The 23,684-nt window shown below is 39.3% G+C and overlaps 1 protein-coding gene across 1 annotated transcript in view; it reads right to left on the reverse strand.

Annotated features, from left to right (window-relative positions):
- Positions 1-15,630: 15,630 nt before the first annotated feature.
- The window catches only part of LOC106090115 (uncharacterized), a 28,464-nt gene continuing 20,410 nt past the window's right edge, over positions 15,631-23,684 (reverse strand). The window contains exons 2-3 of the mRNA XM_059360616.1: positions 17,071-17,231; positions 15,631-16,986 (exon numbers count right to left, since the gene is read on the reverse strand). Of these exons, the coding sequence (XP_059216599.1) occupies positions 15,841-16,986; positions 17,071-17,231 (1,307 nt within the window). The 3' untranslated portion in view covers positions 15,631-15,840. The remainder of the gene's footprint in view (positions 16,987-17,070; positions 17,232-23,684) is intronic.

The following is a 23,684-nucleotide window of genomic DNA, read 5'->3' on the forward strand; positions in this document are numbered from 1 at the left end:
TGAGAAGGCTCACAGATGTTGGGCACTATGTGGACTGCTATGGAGAAAATGTGCAACGTAAGGACCATGCAATAGGTACAGAGAACATGTGGTCTTGGCATAGGAGGAGTGATGAGGACCACGACCACTAGGGCACTGGTGACTTTCGAGATATCCGACCCATTAAGATACAGATTAAGTGTGAGGCAGCCACTGCGGCTATGAAACTTAACGCGATGGGATAATGGATTGAGGATGGGAGCTGCTCATACCATCGCGGAATAATCGAGGCAACGATAGGAAGCCTGGAAGGAAGGGAAGAGGTTTCCGATCGGATACCTGAGATGAACCTTGAGGTCGAGTACGAGGCACTGCTGCCAGCGGCACACTCTTGGATTGACGGAACCCTAGTATTGCCATTTGAAAGATCATGTTACACGGATGGATCAAAGATAGAGGACAGGGTAGGCCCGGGGTCAACATTGAGAAACTAGGGTCTGAGATCTGTTTTAGACTGCCTGATCAAAATACGGTCCTGCAGGCGGAGATCCGGGTGATCACGGAATGCGTGAGGTGGTGTAGTGCTAACGCAAGGACATCGAGTGTGACATCTTTACGAACAGTAAGTAAGATTGCCATAAGGGCAATAACAACCAGAACGGTAAGATCACGAACTGTCTTGCAGTGTGGGGGTGGCAAAATCCGCATCGTTTGGGTGCCGGGCCATAGCCGAGTGAGGGGGAATGGAAGGGCAGATGATTTGGCGGTGGAAGCAGAGAACTTCAGTCAATAAACTTGGTTAACCCGAGGCATTAGAGGTCGATGCAGTCCGAGTTAAGGGCGTGGGCGGCGAATGCCCATACAACTCTGTGGAACAGCGAAACGGTCGGTAGGACGGCGACAACCCTATGGGGAAACCCAGATTACTGAACGGAAGTAAGAAGTAGTTCCGTATATCTCTCGGTAGCATGACGGTACATACATGACTACGAGGTCACTTATGTAAAATCGGTGTGGCAAGTGATAGCATGTGTAGGGCATGCATTTTGTTGTTTGGATAAAAAAGAGAAAATTATAAAATAGCTCCAAACAATTGCGCTTAAAATTCATATGTACGTGAAAGAGTTGAAACGGTCATTGAATGCGTACAAGAACGAGGTTATACGCACAGAAAAAAATCACCACTCACATATAACGATATAATGCTTCTAAAACTGTTTAATTGCAGAAGATATGGGGAAACAGTTAGACGAAGGAGACCTTGTTATTCAAAAGGTACCCCACAATATCCGCTTATGTTATGCCGAGGTGGCGACTGCTCTGCTTTCAATATACATTCTACAGACCTAATATTGAGAAATCAAAAAATGTGTGCCAACCTGTGAGTAAGCCAGGAAAATATAGAAACACCATATCGTACACTATCACTCTCTTTTCACCGAACGATTGAAATAAAATCCAATCCACCAACAAGATTTTGGGCTTAATTATTCATTCGACGTTTACTGGATGTCCTCTATATATGCACGAACAATTGCAGAATGCTATGTAGTATGTTCACAAATGTGGCAAACTATATCTCTTCATAACTTATGGGTACAGCACAAACTTTAAGCAAATTGTTGAAACACATTTAATATTAACTAGAAGCGTGCTTAGTTCGGCCGGACCGAATCTTATATACCACCTTGCATCACATTTGTCAAGTTTTTTAGCCGTTCACCTATACCATATTTGGCTTGGCTATTGAAGACCGAAGTGGAATTCATGCAAAGTTTGAGCCAAATCGGATCAGAATTGCGCCCTATAGTGATACAAGAAATAAATTTGGGAAATCTGTTTATATGGGAGCTATTGTATATCAGGTTATGGTCAGATTCAGAACATATTTAACACGTATGTTAAAGGTCATACAAGAAGTCGTTATGCAAAAATTCAGCTAAATTGGATACTAATTGCTTCCACTAAAGGAAGTTGCATCAAAATACAATGGTTGCGTTGGTTAGGTCATATTGTCAGAATGGATGAAGAAGCTCCAGCAAAGAAGTTTTTGAAGGCAGCCACGGTGGAATACGCAAACAGGGACGACCAAAAGCCCGGTGGAAAGATCAAGTAGTGGGAGACGTCTTGAAACTTGGTATCAGAGATTTAAGAGTGAGCACAGAAGATCGAGGCGCTTGGAACGCTCTTCTACGTTAAGCTAATGGGACAAATGTTCTGTCATATCCAATTACATTAAAATAAAGTGGAGGCTCAAGAAGTATAATCGGGAGATCGGTATATATTGAAGCTACATCAGTTGGGACAACCGATTTCGGCCCTACTTGGCGAAGTTGTTGATGGTCAAACCAATAGACTTCATGCAAAATTTCAGCCAAATCGGTCAAGAATTGCGCCTTCTAGAGCTCAAGAATTCAAGATCCGAAATCGGCATATATGGCAGCTATACCAAAACATTGACCGGTTTAGCCCATTTACAATCCCAACCAAACTGCTCTTATTAAAAGTATTTATGGAAAATTAAGCAAATATCTTTACTCCTTAGAAAATTAGCGTGCTTTCCACAGACAGACTGACGGGCGGACATGGCTAAATCGAACAAGAATGTCATAACGATCAAGAATATTTATACTTTGTTGGGTCTTAGATCAAGCGGTTATGTAACGGTGCAACGGTGTTACAAAAGGAATGACGAAATTACTATACCTCCATCCTATGGTGTAGGGTATAAAAATAAATATATATATGAAGATAAAATGGAGAGTTTTATCTAGCCCTTGAATGATAAATATAGGGTCATTCTCACGTGCACATTTTGCTATGGCTAGATAAACTCATACTACTTAGCATGATTGACAGCATTACTAAATTCCAAATCCATTGTTGAAAATAATATTATATATGGTACTTGCGGATATCTTAGCCAAATCAAGTCAAGTCAATTGAAGCGGACATCCCTGTATAGACATGAGCTTTAACATAGCCCAACAAATACTAGTCTATAGGCTTTAATCGCACGATCTAGGCCAGTCCCGAACGTAAAATAAAATGTTCACCAAACTCGCCGTTCAATAAGTCCATTGTTACGCATGCTGTGTGGCATGTGGCACCTTCTTGTTCAAATCACATGTCATCCAAATCAAGTTCTTGCATTTTGGGCCAAAAAAAGTAGGATGACATCTCACGGCAGCGCTCACCATTCACAGTTACGTTAAGATTCGCATCATCTTTGAAGAAGTACGGTTCAATGATGCCACCAGCCCATAAACCGCACCAAACTGTGACTTTTTCTGGATGCATTAGTAGCTCTTGCAGTGCTTCAGGCTGATCTTCACTCAAAAATTGACAATTTTGCTTATTTACGTACTTATTGAGCCAAAAATGAGCTTCGTCGCTAAAGAGGACGAAGAGCGCGATGAACTTTCTTATCAGAGCACTCATTTTGATAATTACATACTTTACTTTAATTGGCAATGACAGAAAATTTATTCCACTAGCCGAACGTAGAATAGCGTTCCAAGCGCCTCGATCTTCTGCGCTCATTCTAAAATCTATGACGCCAAGTTTCGAGGTGTCTCCCACAACTTGATCTTTCCATCGGACTTTTGGTCTTCCCGGTTTGAGTGTACCACTGTGTTTGGCTTTAAAAACAATTCTTTGCTGGAGCTTCTTCATCCATTCTGACAACATGACCTAGCCAACGCAGCCGTTGTATTTTGATGCGTGTAACTATGCTTTCGTCGTTATACAGCTCGTAGTTCATACTTCGCCTATATTTGCCATTAACCCAAACTGGTCCATATATTTTACGAAGAATCTTTCTCTCAAATACTCCTAGCACTGCCTCATCTGCTTTCACAAGTACCCATGCTTCTGAACCATATAACAGCACGGGTAGTATCAGTGTCATGTATAGTGTAATCTTCATCTGTCGAGAGGTGGCCTTGTTTCTAAACTGCTTACTTAGTCCAAAGTAGCATTTTCCAGTATAATTCTTCGCTTAATCCTAAAACTGGCATCATTCGTTTCGGTTACGGTGGTGCCGAGGTAGATAAAGTTACTGACTGTCTCAAAGTTGTGGTTCCCAACTTTCTCCATTTTCTTTATTTGCTCGGTTGTGCAAGGCTTTTTGGGAGTTGAAACCATCCATTTCATCTTATCTCCATTTAGTGCCAGACCCATTTTCACTGACTCTCTTTCGATTCTTTCAAAGGCTGCAGTTACTACTTCCGGTGACCGACCTATGATATCGATGTCGTCGGCATAGGCGAGTAGCATGTGTTCTGTTGTGATTAGTGTGCCATATCTATTCACATCTGCATCTCGTATAATCTTTTCCAGCAGGATATTAAAGAGATCACACGATAGGCTGTCTCCATGTCTGAAACCTCGTTTGGTATCAAATGGTTCGTAGAGTCTTATTAATTTTGCAGGGATAGCAATCTCAGACATGGCTTGAAATAACTTTGAATGTAAAGGAGTATCGAAGTGATTTGTCCTTCTCGGGTCTTTTCCAGGATTTGGCGCAGTGTGAATATCTGGTCTATGGTGGATTTACCAGGACTAAAGCCGCATTGATAGAGCCCAATTAACTCATTGGTTCCAATCTTTCACACAGTACGCTCGAGAGTATCTTCTATGCGATGGGGAGGAGACTTTTTCCTCTGTAGTTGGCACATTCCGTCTTGTCTCCTTTCTTGTGTACGGTGGCCTCCAGCGCGTATATTGCACCTTTTCTATAAAGAGTGCTGACATTCCAGGTGCAGATCCGCAAATAATGGTCCTTTTTTCGTTTTGCGTGGGGTCGTCAGCATTGGTTTTACTAATTCTTTGTTTCTCATAGTAGTTCTCAACTTTCCGGGTGCGGGTTACAAGCCCAGCGCCCCAACCGCATGGGTTTTGTGGGATTGCACACGTATCCCTCGTTGTGGCGAGCCGCTTGCTCCAAGATTCGACGCTCGCCGCCCCTAACCTGGAAACAGACGCTGATGTTGGCTATTGATTATTTGAAGGCGCCAATAACTCGCCTTGTCATCTCGAGTATCATTGGCACTCAGTATTTAATTAAGAGCCAGTGCCATCTGACTCCTCACTGAGAATCTCCTCTCGAAAATCGCTGACTACCCGCGGCCGCATTTGCAGCTACTCCGCATAAAAACTCTGCATAGCTAAAAAATCACCCTTTATATTTAAGGGATATCAAACATGAATGTGTCTGCATAGAATTTATGGCTCACATAGTTTTCTTTCTGAAGGGGTAGGGTTTATACTATTCGCCCAAAAAAATTCTAATACTTTTTTTGAAGACTGCTACTGCAACTAGTTCGTTAATGGAGTCTTTCACTCTAACTTGCCTGCTAGGGGTTGTTAGGATAGATGATTACAATTCACAATAGAAATCTAATCACATTAACGACTGACCATTCATTCCCGTGTCCAATTTAATGAAATTTCATATATTCATTATTAAGAGCATTTGTATTAACAAAAATTCTTTTAAAACCCATTTTGAAAGAATTCAAAAAAAAAAATTCTTAAGCCACTTATTGGTACACAAAAAAAATAAAAATCGGTTTCTATCACGAAAGAATTGATCCAAATAATTTTTTAATTGAAACTGATTTAATCACTAAGATGATAAAACCAATCAGTTTTTGAAAAAGATGTTGACAAAAATTATTGAACATTTTTATACCCTCCACCATAAGATGGGGATTATACTAATTTCGTCATTCTGTTTGTAACTACTCGAAATATTCGTCTGAGACCCCATAAAGTATATATATTCTTGATCGTCGTGAAATTTTATGTCGATCTAGCCATGTCCGTCCGTCTGTCCGTCCGTCTGTCTGTCGAAAGCACGCTAACTTCCGAAGGAATAAAGCTAGCCGCTTGAAATTTTGCACAAATACTTCTTATTAGTGTAGGTCGGTTGGTATTGTAAATGGGCCATATCGGTCCATGTTTTGATATAGCTGCCATATAAACCGATCTTGGGTCTTGACTTCTTGAGCCTCTAGAGTGCGCAATTCTTATCCGATTGGAATGAAATTTTGCACGACGTGTTCTGTTATGATATCCAACAACTGTGCCAAGTATGGTTCAAATCGGTCCATAACCTGATATAGCTGCCATATAAACCGATCTTGGGTCTTGACTTCTTGAGCCTCTAGAGTGCGCAATTCTTATCCGATTGGAATGAAATTTTGCACGACGTGTTTTGTTATGATATCCAACAACTGCGCCAAGTATGGTTCAAATCGGTCCATAACCTGAGATAGCTGCCATATAAACCGATCTTGGGTCTTGACTTCTTGAGCCTCTAGAGTGCGCAATTCTTATCCGATTGGAATGAAATTTTGGCACGACGTGTTTTGTTATGATATCCAACAACTGTGCCTAGTATGGTTCAAATCGGTCCATAACCTGATATAGCTGCCATATAAACCGGTCTTGGGTCTTGACTTCTTGAGCCTCAAGAGGGCGCAATTCTTATCCGATTGGAATGAAATTTTCCACGACGTGTTCTGTTATGATATCCAACAACTGTGCCAAGTATGGTTCAAATCGGTCCATAACCTGATATAGCTGCCATATAAACCGATCTTGGCTCTTGACTTCTTGGGCCTCTAGCGTGCGCAATTCTTATCCGATCAGAATGAAATTTTGCACGACGTGTTCTGTTATGATATCCAACAACTGTGCCAAGTATGGTTCAAATCGGTTCATAACCTGATATAGCTGCCATATAAACCGATCTTGGCTCTTGACTTCTTGGGCCTCTAGCGTGCGCAATTCTTATCCGATCAGAATGAAATTTTGCACGACGTGTTCCGTTATGATATCCAACAACTGTGCCAAGTATGGTTCAAATCGGTCCATAACCTGATATAGCTGCCATATAAACCGATCTTGGGTCTTGACTTCTTGAGCCTCTAGAGTGCGCAATTCTTATCCGATTGAAATGAAATTTTGCACGACGTGTTTTGTTATGATATCCAACAACTGTGCCAAGTATGATTCAAATCGGTCCATAACCTGATATAGCTGCCATATAAACCGATCTGGGGTCTTGACTTCTTGAGCCTCTTGAGGGCGCAATTCTTATCCGAATGGAATGGAATTTCGCACGACGTGTTTTGTTATGATACCCAACAACTGCGCCAAGTATGGTTTAAATCGGTCCATGACCTGATATAGCTGCCATATAAACCGATCTTGGGTCTTGACTTCTTGAGCCTCTAGAGTGCGCAATTCTTATCCGATTGGGATGAAATTTTGCACGACGTGTTTTGTTATGATATCCAACAACTGTGCCAAGTATAATTCAAATCGGTCTATAACCTGATATAGCTGCCATATAAACCGATCTTGGGTCTTGACTTCTTGAGCCTCTAGAGGGCACAATTCTTATCCGATTTGAATGAATTTTTGCACGAAGTATTTCGTTATGATATCCAACAACTGTGTCAAGTATGGTTGAAATCGGTCCATAACCTGATTTAGCTGTCATATAAACAGATCTGGGGATTTGATTTCTTGAGCTTCTAGAGGGCGCAATTCCTATCCGATTTGGCTGAAATTTTGCATGACGTATTTTATTTATTTTACTTTCAACAACTGTGTCAAATAAGGCTCAAATCGGTTTATAACCTGATATAGCTGCCATATAAACCGATCTGGGATCTTGACTTCTTGACCCCTAGAGATCGCAATTATTATCCGATATGCCTGAAATTTTGTGCGACGGATCCTCTCATGACCATTAACAAACGTGTTTATTATCGTCTGAATCGGTCTATAGCCCGATACAGATCCCATATAAATCGTTCTCTCTATTTTATGTCGAGAGCCCCAATGGGCGCAATTCTTGTACGAATTGATTGAAATTTTACACAGGTCTCCAACATATAATTTAATTGTGGTCCGAACCGGACCATATCTTGATATCGTTTTAATAGCAGAGCAACTCTTTTCTTATATCCTTTTTTGCCTAAGAAGAGATGCCGGGAAAAGAACTCGACAAATGCGATCCATGGTGGAGGGTATATAAGATTCGGCCCGGCCGAACTTAACACGCTTTTACTTGTTGAAATTTCAAATTTATTTCTTAATGGGATAAAAAAAAATTATTGAAAATATGCAAATGTTATATTGAAATTTTTGCGAAAAGCGCACAGTATATGGCACACCCTCGATTTCGATGCAATATGGTTCACATATGTAAAACTCCTGTAACACGAACATGAGGTTTCTTTTTGGGTCCATGATCACTCCTTAAAATCAAAACACCTCCGAGAGTCTTCCAAAAATAAAGCGGAAAATACTGTTTCCCAAATTATAAAGGAAAGGGTAGCGAGGCAGTAGCTTAATGAATTACAGGCATTGGAAAGTTAACCCAGCAGAAAAACATTTATCTAGAATATGTTATAATTAGATCGCTGCTAAAGAAGCCCTTGTGCCATTAATATGAATATTTTGATAATTAATAGAATTAGAATTGCGTCTTTGAGCGGCTGGACTTTTTATAGACGGGCAGTCATAACAGTGCTGTTAGGTCTTAAAAATTCCCGCTTCCATTAAAAAATGATTGAAAGAACTTTTTGCCTAGACCACTAACATTTTTATACCCATCACCGAAAAATTCGGGTTTGTGCATTTTGTCATTCTGTTTGCAACACATCGAAATATCCATTTCCGACCCCATAAAGTATATATATTCTTGATCAGCGTAAAAAAAATTATCTGTCCGTCTGTCTGTTGAAATCACGCTATAGTCTTTACAAATAGACATATTGAGCTGAAACTTTGCACAGATTCTTTTTTTGTCCATAAATTCGAAGACGGGCTATATTGGACTATCTCTTTATATAGCCCACATATAGACCGATCCGCCGATTTAGGGTCTTAGGCCCATAAAAGCCACATTTATTATCAGATTTTGCTGATATTGTGGAAAGTGAGTTATGTTATGCCCTTCGACATCCTTCTTCAATTTGGCCCAGATCGGTCAAGATGTGAATATAGCTGCCATATAGGCCGATCCGCCGATTTAGGGTCTTAGGCCCTTACCACATTTATGAACCGATTTTCTGAAATTTTGGGACAGTGAGTTGTGTTAGGCCTTCCGACATCTCTCTTCAATTTGGCCCAGATCGGTCCAGATTTGGATATTGCTGCCGTATAGACCGATCTCTCGATTTAAGGTCTTGCGCCCATAAAAGACGCACTTATTGTCCGATGTCGCCGAAATTTGGGCCAGTGAGTAAAGTTAAGCCCGTCGACATATTTATGCAATTTTGCCTAGATCGATCAAGATTTGTATATAGCTGCTATAAATACCGATCTCTCAATTTAAGGTTTTGGGCCCATAAAAGGCGCATTTATTGGCCGATGGCGCCAAAATTTGGGACAGTGAGTTGTGTTAGGCCCTTCGACATTTTTCTGCAACTTGGCTCAGATTGGTCCAGATTTGGATATAGCTGCCATATTGTTAAAAGTTTTGGGCCCAAAAAATGCGCATTTATTGTCCTATTTCACTGAAATTTGACACAGTGCCGCCTTTTTACTTGTTTTTTTTTTTTTTGTTTTAACGGTTAGTGCTGGAGTTTCTAAAACCTGTCGTAAGAAAAGCTTCAAATAATATTTTATCTTTTTTATCCCACTTTGGAATCTTAAGCACATACAGAAGGAGAAACCGTGCAAAGAACTTGATGAACGCGATCCATAGTTAGGGTATATACGATTCGGCTTGTTATGCCCTACACCACTACCATGGTACAAGGTATTACAACTTAGTGAATTTGTTTGTAACGCCCATAGGGAAGAGAGATAGACCCATTGATAAGTATACCAATCGACTCAGAACCACATTCTGATACGATTTAGCTATGTCCGTCTGTCTGTCCATGTTAATTTGTGTACAAAGTACAGGTCGCAATTTTCTTCCGATCGTCTTCATATTTGCCAAAAGCACTTTCTTGGACCTAGAGACAAAGCCTATTGAGCCCATTTGTATGTTCTTCCGATTTGGACTAAAATTGCAATTATATCGTCATTTGTAAACCGATTCTAGCGAAATTTTGCACGAGTGATTCTCTTAAAAGCCTGGACATTATTAGTGAATTCCATAGACATCGGTTCAGATTTAGATATAGCTCCCATATATATGTTAGTCCGATTTGGACTAAAATTGCAATTATGTCGTCATTTGTAAACTAATTCTCATGAAATTTTGCACGAGGGATTCCTTTATTAGTCTCGACATTATAGGTGAATTTCATAGAAATCGGTTCAGATGTATATATAGCTCCCATATTTATGTTTCTCCGATTTGGACTTGTATTGCAATAATTTGGTAATTTGTAAACCGATTTACACGAAAATTTGCGCAAAGGATTTCCTTATGACTCCCGGTGTTACTATTGAATTTAATAGAAATATTGATAGCCCAAAAAGTAATTGCGGATTTTTTAAAAGAAAGTAAATGCATTTTTAATAAAACTTGGAATGAACTTTATTCAAATATATAATTGCCATTTTATTCGATAACCTTTTGCCATCTTCCTGGCAAATTTAGTATTCCACGGTCATAGAACTTCTGGCCTTTATCTGCAAAAAACTGAACCAAGTGCGATTTTATAGCCTCATCATTGCCGCAGGTTTTACCATTTAAGGAGTTCTGCAAAGATCAAATATATGGTAGTCTGATGGTGCAAGGTCAGGGCTATATGGTGGATGCATCAAAAGTTCCCAGCCAAGCTCACTCAGTTTTTGGCGAGTGACCAAAGATGTGTGAGGTCTAGCGTTGTCCTGGTGGAATATGACACCTTTACGATTGACCAATTCTGGTCGCTTCTCCTTGATGGCTGTATTCAATTTGTCCAATTGTTGACAGTAAACATCCGAATTAATCGTTTGGTTCCTTGGAAGCAGCTCAAAATATACCACACCCTTCCAATCCCACCAAACAGACAGCATAACCTTCTTTTGGTGGATATCAGCCTTTGAAGTGGTTTGAGCTGGTTCACCATGCTTGGACCATAATCGTTTTCGACTAACGTTGTTGTAAACAATCCATTTTTATACCCACCACCGAAGGATGGGGGTATATTCATTTTGTCATTCCGTTTGCAACACATCGAAATATCCATTTCCGACCCCATAAAGTAATATATTCTTGATCAGCGTAAAAATCTAAGACGATCTAGGCATGTCCGTCCGTCTGTCCGTCTGTCTGTTGAAATCACGCTAAAGTCTTCAAAAATAAAGATATTGAGCTGAAACTTTTCTCAGATTCTTTTTTTGTCCATAAGCAGGTTAAGTTCGAAGATGGGCTATATCGGACTATATCTTCATATAGCCCCCATATAGACCGACCCTTCGATTTAGGGTCTTAGGCCCATAAAAGCCACATTTATTATCCGATTTTGCTTAAATTTGGAAAAGTGAGTTTTGTTGGGCCCTTCGACATCCTTCGTCAATTTGGCTCAGATCGGTCCAGATTTGGATATAGCTGCCATATAGACCGACCCTCCGATTTAGGGTCTAAGGGCCATAAAAGTCACATTTTTTATCCGATTCCGCTGAAATTCGGGACAGTGAGTTGTGTTAGGCTCTTTGACATCCTTTGTCAATTTGGCCCAGATCGGTTCAGATTTGGATATAGCTGCCATATAGACCGATCCTCCGATTTATGATGTTAGGCCCATAAAAGCCACATTTATTACCCGATTTGGCTGAAATTCGGGACAGTGAGTTTTGTTAGGCCCTTCGACATCCTTTGTCAATTTGGCTCAGATCGGTTCAGATTTGAATATAGCTGCCATATAGACCGACCCTCCGATTTAGGGTCTAAGGGCCATAAAAGTCACATTTTTTATCCGATTGCACTGAAATTCGGGACAGTGAGTTTTGTTAGGCCCTTCGACATCTTTTGTCAATTTGGCTCAGATCGGTTCAGATTTGAATATAGCTGCCATATAGACCGACCCTCCGATTTAGGGTCTAAGGGCCATAAAAGTCACATTTTTTATCCGATTCCGCTGAAATTCGGGACAGTGAGTTGTGTTAGGCCCTTTGACATCCTTTGTCAATTTGGCCCAAATCGGTTCAGATTTGGATATAGCTGCCATATATCCTCCGATTTATGGTGTTAGGCCCATAAAAGCCACATTTATAACCCGATTTTGCTGAAATTTGGGACAGTGAGTTGCGTTAGGCCCCTCGACATCTTTCTTCAATTTGGCCCAGATCGGTTCAGATTTGGATATAGCTGCCATATAGACCGATTTCTTGATTTAAGGTTTTGGGCCCATAAAATGCTCATTTATTGTCCGATGTCGCCGAAATTTGGGACAGTGAGTTAAGTTAAGCCCCTTGACATACATCTGCAATATCGCACAGATCGGTCCAAATTTAGATATAGCTGCCATATAGACCGATATCTAGGTTTTAGGTTTTGGGGCCATAAAGACGCATTTATTGTCCGATGTCGCTGAAATTTGAGACAGCGAGTTTAGTTAGGCTCTTTGACGTCCTTCTTCAATTTTGCCCAGATCGGTCCAGATTTGAATATAGCTGCCATGTAGACCGATCTCTCGATTTAAAGTCTTTGCCCCATAAAAAGCGCATTTATAATCCGATTTCACTGAAATTTTACATAGTAACTTATGTTAAGCTTTTCAACATCCGTGTCGTATATGGTTCAGATCGGTTAATTTTTAGATATAGCTACTGTACTTATTAGTATTTGGTCCAAATCGGAACATGTTTTGATATAACTTATATGGGTCATAAGGTATGAAATTTTCACCGAATTTTGATGAAAGGTGGTTTACATATATACCCGAGGTGGTGGGTATCCAAATTTCGGCCCGGCCGACAGTTATGATTCGTTTTAAAAACGGATCGAATTCATGGCGTTTGAGGTGCATATCACAAGCGTTGATTCGGTTTGTTAAATGAATTTCTTTCAATACATGTGGTACCCAAATATCAAGCTTTTTCACCAGTCCAAGACTTTTTATGTGATAATGAACGGTTGATTTTGGTATATTTAACTTCTCTCCTATCTCACACTCAGTTACATGACGATCCAATTCGATTAATGCTTTGATTTGGTCATCATCAACTTCATTTGTCCGACCTGAACGTGGCTCATCTTTAAGTGAAAAATCTCCAGAACGGAATTTGCGAAACCAATTTTGACACTGTCTTCCTTTTAAGGCTTTATCACCATACACATCTAGTAACTTTTTAGTAACCTGCTCCGCGTTTTTATACCCTCCACCATAAGATGGGGGGTATACTAATTTCGTCATTCTGATTGTAACTACTCGAAATATTCGTCTGAGACCCCATAAAGTATATATAATCTTGATCGTCGTGAAATTTTATGTCGATCTAGCCATGTCCGTCCGTCTGTCCGTCCGTCCGTCCGTCCGTCCGTCCGTCTGTCTGTCGAAAGCACGCTAACTTCCGAAGGAGTAAAGCTAGACGCTTGAAATTTTGCACAAATACTTCTTATTAGTGTAGGTCGGTTGGTATTGTAAATGGGCCATATCGGTTCATGTTTTGATATAGCTGCCATATAAACCGATCATGGGTCTTGACTTCTTGAGCCTCTAGAGTGCGCAATTCTTATCCGATTGGGATGAAATTTTGCACGACGTGTTTTGTTATGACATCCAACAACTGTGATAAGTATGGTTCAAATCGGTCCATAACCTGATATAGCTGCCATATAAAACGATCTTGGGTCTTGACTTCTTGAGCCTCTAGAGTGCGCAATTCTTATCCGATTGGGATGAAATTTTGCACGACGTGTTTTGTTATGACATCCAACAACTGTGATAAGTATGGTTCAAATCGGTCCATAACCTGATATAGCTGCCATATAAAACGATCTTGGGTCTTGACTTCTTGAGCCTCTGGAGTGCGCAATTCTTATCCGATTGGAATGAAATTTTGCACGACGTGTTTTGTTATGATATCCAACAACTGCGCCAAGTATGGTTCAAATCGGTTTATAACCTGATATAGCTGCCATATAAACCGATCTTGGGTCTTGACTTCTTGAGCCTCTAGAGTGCGCAATTCTTATCCGATTGGGATGAAATTTTGCACGACGTGTTTTGTTATGACATCCAACAACTGTGATAAGTATGGTTCAAATCGGTTTATAACCTGATATAGCTGCCATATAAAACGATCTTGGGTCTTGACTTCTTGAGCCTCTAGAGTGCGCAATTCTTATCCGATTGGAATGAAATTTTGCACGACGTGTTTTGTTATGATATCCAACAACTGTGCCTAGTATGGTTCAAATCGGTTCATAACCTGATATAGCTGCCATATAAACCGGTCTTGGGTCTTGACTTCTTGAGCCTCAAGAGGGCGCAATTCGTATCCAATTTGAATGAATTTTGGCACGTAGTATTTTGTTATGATATCCAACAACTGTGCTAAATATGGTTCAAATCGGTTCATAACCTGATATAGCTGTCATATAAACAGATCTGGGGACTTGACTTCTTGAGCTTCTAGAGGGCTCAATTTCTATCCGATTTGGCTGAAATTTCGCAAGACGTTTTTTATTGTTACTTTTAACAACTATGTCAAATAAAGTACAAGTCGGTTCATAACCTGATATAGCTGCCATATAAACCGATCTTGGATCTTGACTTCTTGAGCCTCTAGAGGTCGCAATTATTATCCGATTTGCGTGAAATTTTGTACGACGGATTCTCTCATGACCATTAACATACGTATTTATTATGGTCTGAATCGGTCTATAGGCCGATACAGCTCCCATATAAGTCGATCTATCTATTTTACTTCTTGATCCCACAAAGGGCGCAATTCTTATTCGAATTTTCTGACATTTTACACAGGTCTCCAACATATAATTTAATTGTGGTCCAAACCGGACCATATCTAGATATCGCTCTAATATCAGAGCAAATCTTTTCTTATATCCTTTTTTTGCCTCAGAAGAGATGCCGGGAAAAGAACTCGACAAACGCGATCCATGGTGGAGGGTATATAAGATTCGGCCCGGCCGAACTTAGCACGCTTTTACTTGTTTACTTTACGGAAATACTAAAGTAAAATATGACGAAAATGCTCCTTTGTGGGCTTCATATTAAAATTGACGCCAAACTAACAAATGTAAACAAAATTTCGTGCACTTTTTTTCTAAAGCAAGCTAAAAGTAACAGCTGATAACTGACAGAAGAAAGAATGCAATTACAGAGTCACAAGCCGTTGAAAAAATTTGTCAACGCCGACTATATGAAAAATCCGCAATTACTTTTTGGGCAACCCAATAGATTCAGGTTAAGATATAGTTCCCATATATATTTTCGTCCGATTTTGAATAATACTCAATAATTTAGTAATTTGTTAACCGGTTTTCACAAAATTTGGCACGAAGGTTTCTTTTAAAACTTTTCTGATGGATCTCATAGAAATTTGTTCAGTTTTAGATATAGCTTCAAAATATATGAATCTTCCAATTTTAATACGATATTATTGTTAGTTGTTTTAAATTTTGATCGACAGGTTCGTTAATTAATTGAATTAAAATAACTTAATTAGTTTAAAATTAAATTTAATTTGTTTTTTACTTTCCAATTACACTGCATAACTATTGTACATCAATCTATTACTATAATGTATAAGATTTCATCTTGTACTAGAAATACAAGTAAATACCAATTCTCATCCATATTATCTTTTTATTTCCTTCCAAATATTCTTTCCATACACGAGAAAAAAAAGAATAAAACTACAAGACATACGCTTTTAATGATAGACCATACAATTTGGCATATACAAATATAAGCAAAAATTTTGTTTTTAATATGTTTTATAATTTAATATTTTTCGAAACTTTTTCAGGCATTCGCGCAGTGTATCATTTTTCGTTTCAGGCATGGCAACAATAGCCAATGCGAAAAAGACCAACGACAGTGCCCCGACTATGTAAAAGTAATCGGACAGGTCATACACATTAGACCGCCAAGGTTCTGAGCGGACCGCAATGATTACAATATGAACGGCCATTTCCACTATGAAGGCAATGGACACATAGAACGATTTTACCGCCAATGGAAAGGCCTCGGTGAGGTAAACGGCTGAAGATGCCGTGGACAAGCCCGCAAAGAACTGATAGGCCATCAATAGGTACATGACAGCTGTCATTACATCCTTATCTCTTATATTTTGGGAATCATTTAAGAGACCGCCCAGGGTAGATGCAATACAGCATGTGAAGAAAAATCCCACAATCATTGGTGGTTTACGCCCCTTCAAATCTAAGGTGAACATAACCACCATTGGCCCAAGCCAAGCACACAATCCATATACTAAGGAAGGCCAGAAAGTATCGGGTTCGTATACTACGCTGCTGGCATAAGAAAATGCAAAAAATGAGTAAAATGAATAGCTGGCTGTCGTAAAAACGCGATAGAAGCACAGCTTGATCAACGCTGGCAAACCAATAAGGGCACTTTGCAATAGAGTAACTTCTGTACTTTCAGCCACATAACGTTTATGCTCTTCTAATTGTTCATAGGTTTCTTGCGTTATGGTAAACGGTCTCTGCAAGCGTCGTAAAGCATCTATGGCCATCTCTTCTTGGCCACGCTGCAAATAAAATACGGGCGACTCCAGTTGTAGGAAAAAAGCTAAAACAAAACCCGAGATGCCCCAAATAGTTTCGATAGTGCCCATCATTTGTGACGCGTCAAACATATCCTGCCAATTATACATATATAAGATCTGAATAAATACACCTAGACTAAAGCAGAATGAGACCATTGCAGCTGCGTTCATTCCACGCATGTATTTCACTGATTCTTCACTTATCATGACCACTGTTAAGGGGAAGACCAGGCCCAAGGCTATGCCATTCAGATAGCGTGCAGCAAGCATTGCGCTATACGAATTGGAATCTGCAATTAGTAGTATACCAGATATTGTAACCAAGAGCGAAGCAAAACACTGCAAAAAGGGTTATGATTATGTGAGAATTCTTTGTGTTACAGAATTAAATATCTCTTCGATTGCACCTTATTTCTCACTTACGGTTATCAATTTCTTGTACATTTTATTGCAGAGCACTGACCCTATAACGGCTCCTATTATAGCGCCAATAAACCAGCTCAAGGATATATGTTTGCCAGTAAAGTATTCGGGACTACCCTGATCCGCCAAGAACATTCCTCCGGATATAAACACCAAAGCCGCTGAAAGTTATAAAATTATGCATGACAATCAACTTGAATTAATTGTAGGAGAAAGTTGTGCTTACTTCATAAATTTCTTAAAGTGCCATGATAGCATGAGTACCAAATCTTCAATCAACTTCACAAATCATGGGTACGAATTACATTTGACCCTACCGAACCTGAATTACCTTCGAAGGGCCGCCGTGACATATTTGTTGGCATGTCGGCCTATTTCGCTATGGATGACCACCATAACTAGCCTACTATGGATCGTGACTGAAGACGTGACTGAAAAGTTGTAAAAGTAAAAAGTAGTCGCGTATGCACATGCGTCGTGACGACGTGTCTTTTGCGGTTAGGGGAAAGGCTCCTAATAATCCTAGAGATATACTTCAAGAAGCTCCAAGTGCGACAGCGAAGTTGGCTACCGAAAGCTGCGTTCATTCCACGCATGTACCGAAACGACGAAATTTTTTAATTTTCCTGCAACAATTTACTTTGAATCTCCGCCACCGAAAGTACAAATTTGTTGTTGAAAGGCACTCATTGCAAGCAATACAAAAAACCATTTAACCAGCCACCACATGTGCTTTCCTGCACGCACAGCTTCAGTGTGGTTGTGTTTTTCATTTTTTTGTTCGGCTCGCGCAGCTTGTCTTGGTCGTTTTGCTGCTGCCTTCTGGTGTCTCTCTGTCACTCTCTCTACTACTACCCATAAAAACATATATTAATAAATTTGGCGCCGCAGAGGATTGAACTCATGATCTCATGCTTGGAGGTCTTGCACGCATCCTTTAGCCTACCGCCATCATATTTTTATACCCACCACCTAAGGATGGGGGCATATTCATTTTGTCTTTCCATCGAAAACATCGAAATATCCATTTCCGACCCTATAAAGTATATATATTCTCGATCAGCGTAAAAATCTTAGACGATCTAACCATGTCCGTCCGTCTGTCTGTTGAAATCACACTAGTCTTTAACAAGTAAAAGCATGCTAAGTTCGGCCGGGCCGAATCTTATATACCCTCCACCATGGATCGCATTTGTCGAGTTCTTTTCCCGGCATCTCTTCTTAGGCAAAAAAAAGGATATAAGAAAAGATTTGCTCTGCTATTAGAGCGATATCAAGATATGGTCCGGTTTGGACCACAATTAAATTATATGTTGGAGACCTGTATAAAATGTCAGCCAATTCGAATAATAATTGCGCCCTTCGTGGGCTCAAGAAGTCAAATAGAGAGATCGATTTATATGGGAGCTGTATCGGCCTATAGACCGATTCAGACCATAAAAAACACGTATGTTAATGGTCATGAGAGAATCCGTCGAACAAAATTTCAGGCAAATCGAATAATAATTGCGACCTCTACAGGCTCAAGAAGTCAAGATCCCAGATCGGTTTATATGGCAGCTATATCAGGTTTTGAACCGATTTGTACTTTATTTGACATAGTTGTTGAAAGTACCAATAAAAAAAGTCTTGCGAAATTTCAGCCAAATCGGATAGAAATTGAGCCCTCTAGAAGCTCAAGAAGTCAAGTCCCCAGACCTGTTTATATGGCAGCTATATCAGGTTATAAACCGATTTGAACCATATATGGCACAGTTGTTGGATATCATAACAAAATACTACGCGCCAAAATTCATTCAAATTGGATAAGAATTGCGCCCTCTAGAGGCTCAAGAAGTCAAGACCCAAGATCGGTTTATATGACAGCTATATCAGGTTATAGACCGATTTGAACCATACTTGGCATAGTTGTTGGATATTATAACAAAACACGTCGTGCAAAATTTCATTCCAATCGGATAAGAATTGCGCACTCCAGAGGCTCAAGAAGTCAAGACCCCAGATCGGTTTATATGGCAGCTATATCAGGTTATGAACCGATTTGAACCATACTTGGCACAGTTGTTGGATATTATAACAAAACACGTCGTGCAAAATTTCATTCCAATCGGATAAGACTTGCGCACTCTAGAGGCTCAAGAAGTCAAGACCCAAGATCGGTTTATATGGCAGCTTTATCAGGTTATGAACCGATTTGAACCATACTTGGCACAGTTGTTGGATATCATAACAAAACACGTCGTGAAAAATTTCATCCCAATCGGATAAGAATTGCGCACTCTAGAGGCTCAAGAAGTCAAGACCCAAGATCGGTTTATATGGCAGCTATATCAAAACATGGACCGATATGGCCCATTTACAATACCAACCGACCTACACTAATTAGAAGTATTTGTGCAAAATTTCAAGCGGCTAGCTTTACTCCTTCGGAAGTAAGCGTGCTTTCGACAGACAGACGGACGGACGGACGGACAGACGGACGGACATGGCTAGATCGACATAAAATGTCGCGACGATCAAGAATATATATACTTTATGGGGTCTCAGACGAATATTTCGAGTAGTTACAATCAGAATGACGAAATTAGTATACCCCCCATCTTATGGTGGAGGGTATAAAAATAGAGATATTGAGCTGAAACTTTCCACAGATTCTTTTTTATACCCACCACCGAAGGATGGGGGTACATTCATTTTGCAACACATCGAAATACTCATTTCCGACCCTATAAAGTATATAAATTCTTGATCAGCATAAAAATCTAAGACGATCTAGACATGTCCGTCCGTCTGTCTGTTGAAATCACGCAACAGTCTTCAAAAATAGAGATATTGAGCTGAAACTTTGCACAGATTATTTTTTTGTCCATAAGCAGGTTAAGTTCGAAGATAGGCTGTATCGGACTATATTATGATATAGCAACCGTATAGACCGATCCGCCGATTTAGGGTCTTAGGCCAATAAAAGCCACATTTATTATCCGATTTTGCTGAAATTTGGGACAGTGAGTTGTGTTAGGACCTTCGACATCCTTCGTCAATTTGGCCTAGATCGGTCCAGATTTGGATATAGCTGCCATATAGACCGATCCTCCGATTTAGGGTCTTAGGCCAATAAAAGCCACATTTATTATCCGATTTTGCTGAAATTTGGGACAGTGAGTTATGTTGGGCTCTTCCACATTTTTCTGCAACTTGGCCCAGATCGGCCCAGATTTGGATATAGCTGCCATATAGACCAATATCTCTATTTAAAGTCTTGGCCCCATAAAAGGCGCATTTATAAACCGATTTCACTGAAATTTGACACAATGACTTATGTTAGGCTTTTCAACATCCGTGTCGTATATAGTTCAGATCGGTTTATTTGTTGATATAGCTACTAAAAAGTCCAATATTTTGTTATACACATATGAACAATGGCTTTTACTTTTTAGTATTTGGTCCAAATCGGAACATATTTCCATATAGCTGTTATAAAGCATATGCATACCTTATATACCCGAGGTGGTGGGTATCCAAATTTCGGACCGGCCGACCTTAACGTCTTTTTACTTGTTTATAATTAGAGGTGTGCACTTAAGTTGTCGGATCACTCGTGAGTCACGTGATTCTTAAGTGAAATCCAAATCCAATCACGTGATCGTGCATGTCCGTTATTGACTTAAAATTCTTCGTGCGTGAGTGAGTGAAATCATGCTCACGAAACTAATCACGACTCACGAGAAAATCACGACTTAAATTTAAAAAATAACAAAATTTTTTTTTGCTTTTTCTAAAATCATAGGGAATTTTAAAGTACGAATCTGTTTACAGATGCTTAAAAATGAAAAAATCAAATAGCAGGTTATGCAGGGCTGATACATTATATACATTTATATTCGTGCTTTTAAATGCTGTATGATTTGAGACGCATGAAAAAAGTATTATTTGCTTCATAGAAATATATTTGTTTAACCGTGACTCGTGAGACGTGATTTTCTCGTGAGTGCCTTATGGGTCGTGATTGCCTCGTGAGTCTCTAGTGACTGAGTAGACATTAAAAGTCGTGAGTGAGTTAAAATCACTCACGCGTACATCTCTACTTATGATGAAATAACTTAATTAGTATTACTGCACAGTACTAAGTGTCCCAGTTAACTAAATGACTAACAAAATGGAAAGCCAATTAATACGAAATAAATTTTTTATGCCGAATTTTCTAAAATCAATTTAAAGAATAAAAAAAAAAAAAAAACTTTTTTATTTTGACCGACCGGTGGATTCGAACCTGATTTTGCAAGTCATGAATGAATGAATCATGGCATGGGAGTTCGGTGCGCTACATGGGAGTACCCCTATTTTAGCAACTACCTCAATTAAAGAATTTGTTGAAAATCCACAATATTTCAATAATTTTGTCTGTCAAGTCTCTACAAGCCTACTTCAACAAATAATGTTGTCGATTCAATGCTAAAATTCGTTGACAATTTGAAGTTTCAGATAAAAATTTCTTTTTCCTTTTTTCTAAGAGTTATTTTTTTCTGTGTATACACTTACTAGAGAGCCTTCGACAAAAGTTGGGAGATTAAACCGCGTATCATGCGTGGTCTGGTAGACGGCGCTTCAAAAATCAACCGACTGTTCAATATTCAGCCGGATCCAAGGGATTGCTTGTTTGTGCATCACAGCCGCATTGAGGGCGACACCAACTGGTACTCTGAATTTAATGCTACTCCTTATGCCTTCGGACATAAAGAAGCTTTCTCTTTTGTTATGCGGCGGGCACCAACAAACACTGTGTTATTTTTGATGCAATTCTCGATGTTCCCGGCAGTGTGGATTACACATTGCCTGAGACGTTTTTAAATAAAATGTACTGTACCTCTATTCCTGATAGAACCGATTGGTACTATAATATCCTTGGTAAAAGAAGTTACATAGACTTCTATACGAATGGACTCATGGGCTTTGGGGTGTACTCTGAAGTAATAAGACGGGTCATATCGAGGAGATTACTACAACCACTAAAGTGTGTATCAAGAGGAGATCCTTTCAATTAAAGAATTTGTGAAATGGCTAGGATATAATGCCACAACGGCGATTGGCCTAAATATCTTCTCAGACAGGCAGGAAGCCATTAAATCTCTCGTCATCTTATTTCGGAGTTCAAAAACTGCACTCGTCTGACTCAAATCTCTCAACGGCATGGATGAATAGCTAAAAATTCGTCTGTTCTGAGTGCGGGGCACAGAGATATACCAGGTAATTGTAGAGCAGACGAGCTTGCGAGTTAGGAATTACCTAACACATGCGATGCGATGACAGGTCAGTGTCTGATCGGAAAACCTGCTGGCCAGTATCGACTTTCTGAAGGTTGAATTTTTAAGGCTTCCAACAGCCATGACAAAGAAGGTTCATTTTGGTCGACAATTTGAAATAGCTCTTATATATATAAGAAAAAGTCATTCAAAAAACTTGTCACATGTTATCCATGGTGTAGGGTATATAAAATTCTGGTCGGCCGAATTTAAAGCTTTTTTACTTGTTTGTTAACTATTCTCTTTATTTTAATTTAAAAACATCAAAAATCGAAATTAAATGTACACAATTATTAAGGAAAAATGTTAGCAATAGTTATTTACGCGTATCAAACATTTGCGGAGTTTTCATACTACGACAAGCACGCTGATTAATTGATTTTCCACAAATTTAAAAAAAAATACTTAAAAGCCAATGTAAATAAATATTTTAATTTGTCGTCATTAAAGTAAACACACGATGCGACTGAACCAACTTTAAATAAAAAGGTCTTACACCTAGAAAATTATTTGAGATTCTGAATTTACAATGTTCATACACGAAAAAAAAACAAAAAGCTATAATAATCTGTGAAGAGATTTTAAAATAAAATAGAAAATAATATTGAACTACCACAATATCTACAAAGTTTGGTCGAAATCGGTTCAAGTTTAGATATATCTCCCATACACATGTTCGTCCGATTTTGAGAAATATTGCAAAAAAGTGCTCATTTCTTTACCGATTCTCTTGAAATTTGCTAGCAAGGATTTTCTTTCGACTCTTAATAGTACTGGTGAATTTCATAGAGATCGGTTCAGATTTAGATATAGCCGCCATATTTATAAATATATCGACCGATTTTCAACGCATTTATTCATCAATGTGCCAAAATTGTGAACAACGCTTTCCTCGATACCCACCACAATATCTAAGAAGTTTGGTCAAAATCGGTTCAGATTTAGATGTGTCAACCGTATTTATTACAGTTTGAACATATTTGCTCGAAATTTGATACGGATTGTTTAATAACCCATCTGAAAACATCCGCCGAGGTCCATCAAAAATCTTTCAGAATTGAATATAGCTTCCACTTTGCACATATAGGGTATCTGTAGGGTATTATATAGTCGGCAACGCCCGACTTTTGCCTTTCCTTACTTGTTTTTTACTGCGCTTTAAGGAAAATTGACTGACAAGACTCGAAGTTTCCCCCGAAAGGCATGCTTCTACTATTGCACTGCTCACTAGTTAGTGAGTAGGTAGAAGCATGCAATCTTTTATTGGCAAAACAACCTGATGAGGCATATGACAAAGGCCGAAATCGCGATCGT

This window comes from Stomoxys calcitrans, chromosome 1, assembly GCF_963082655.1.
Source record: "Stomoxys calcitrans chromosome 1, idStoCalc2.1, whole genome shotgun sequence".
Lineage (NCBI taxonomy): Eukaryota > Metazoa > Arthropoda > Insecta > Diptera > Muscidae > Stomoxys > Stomoxys calcitrans.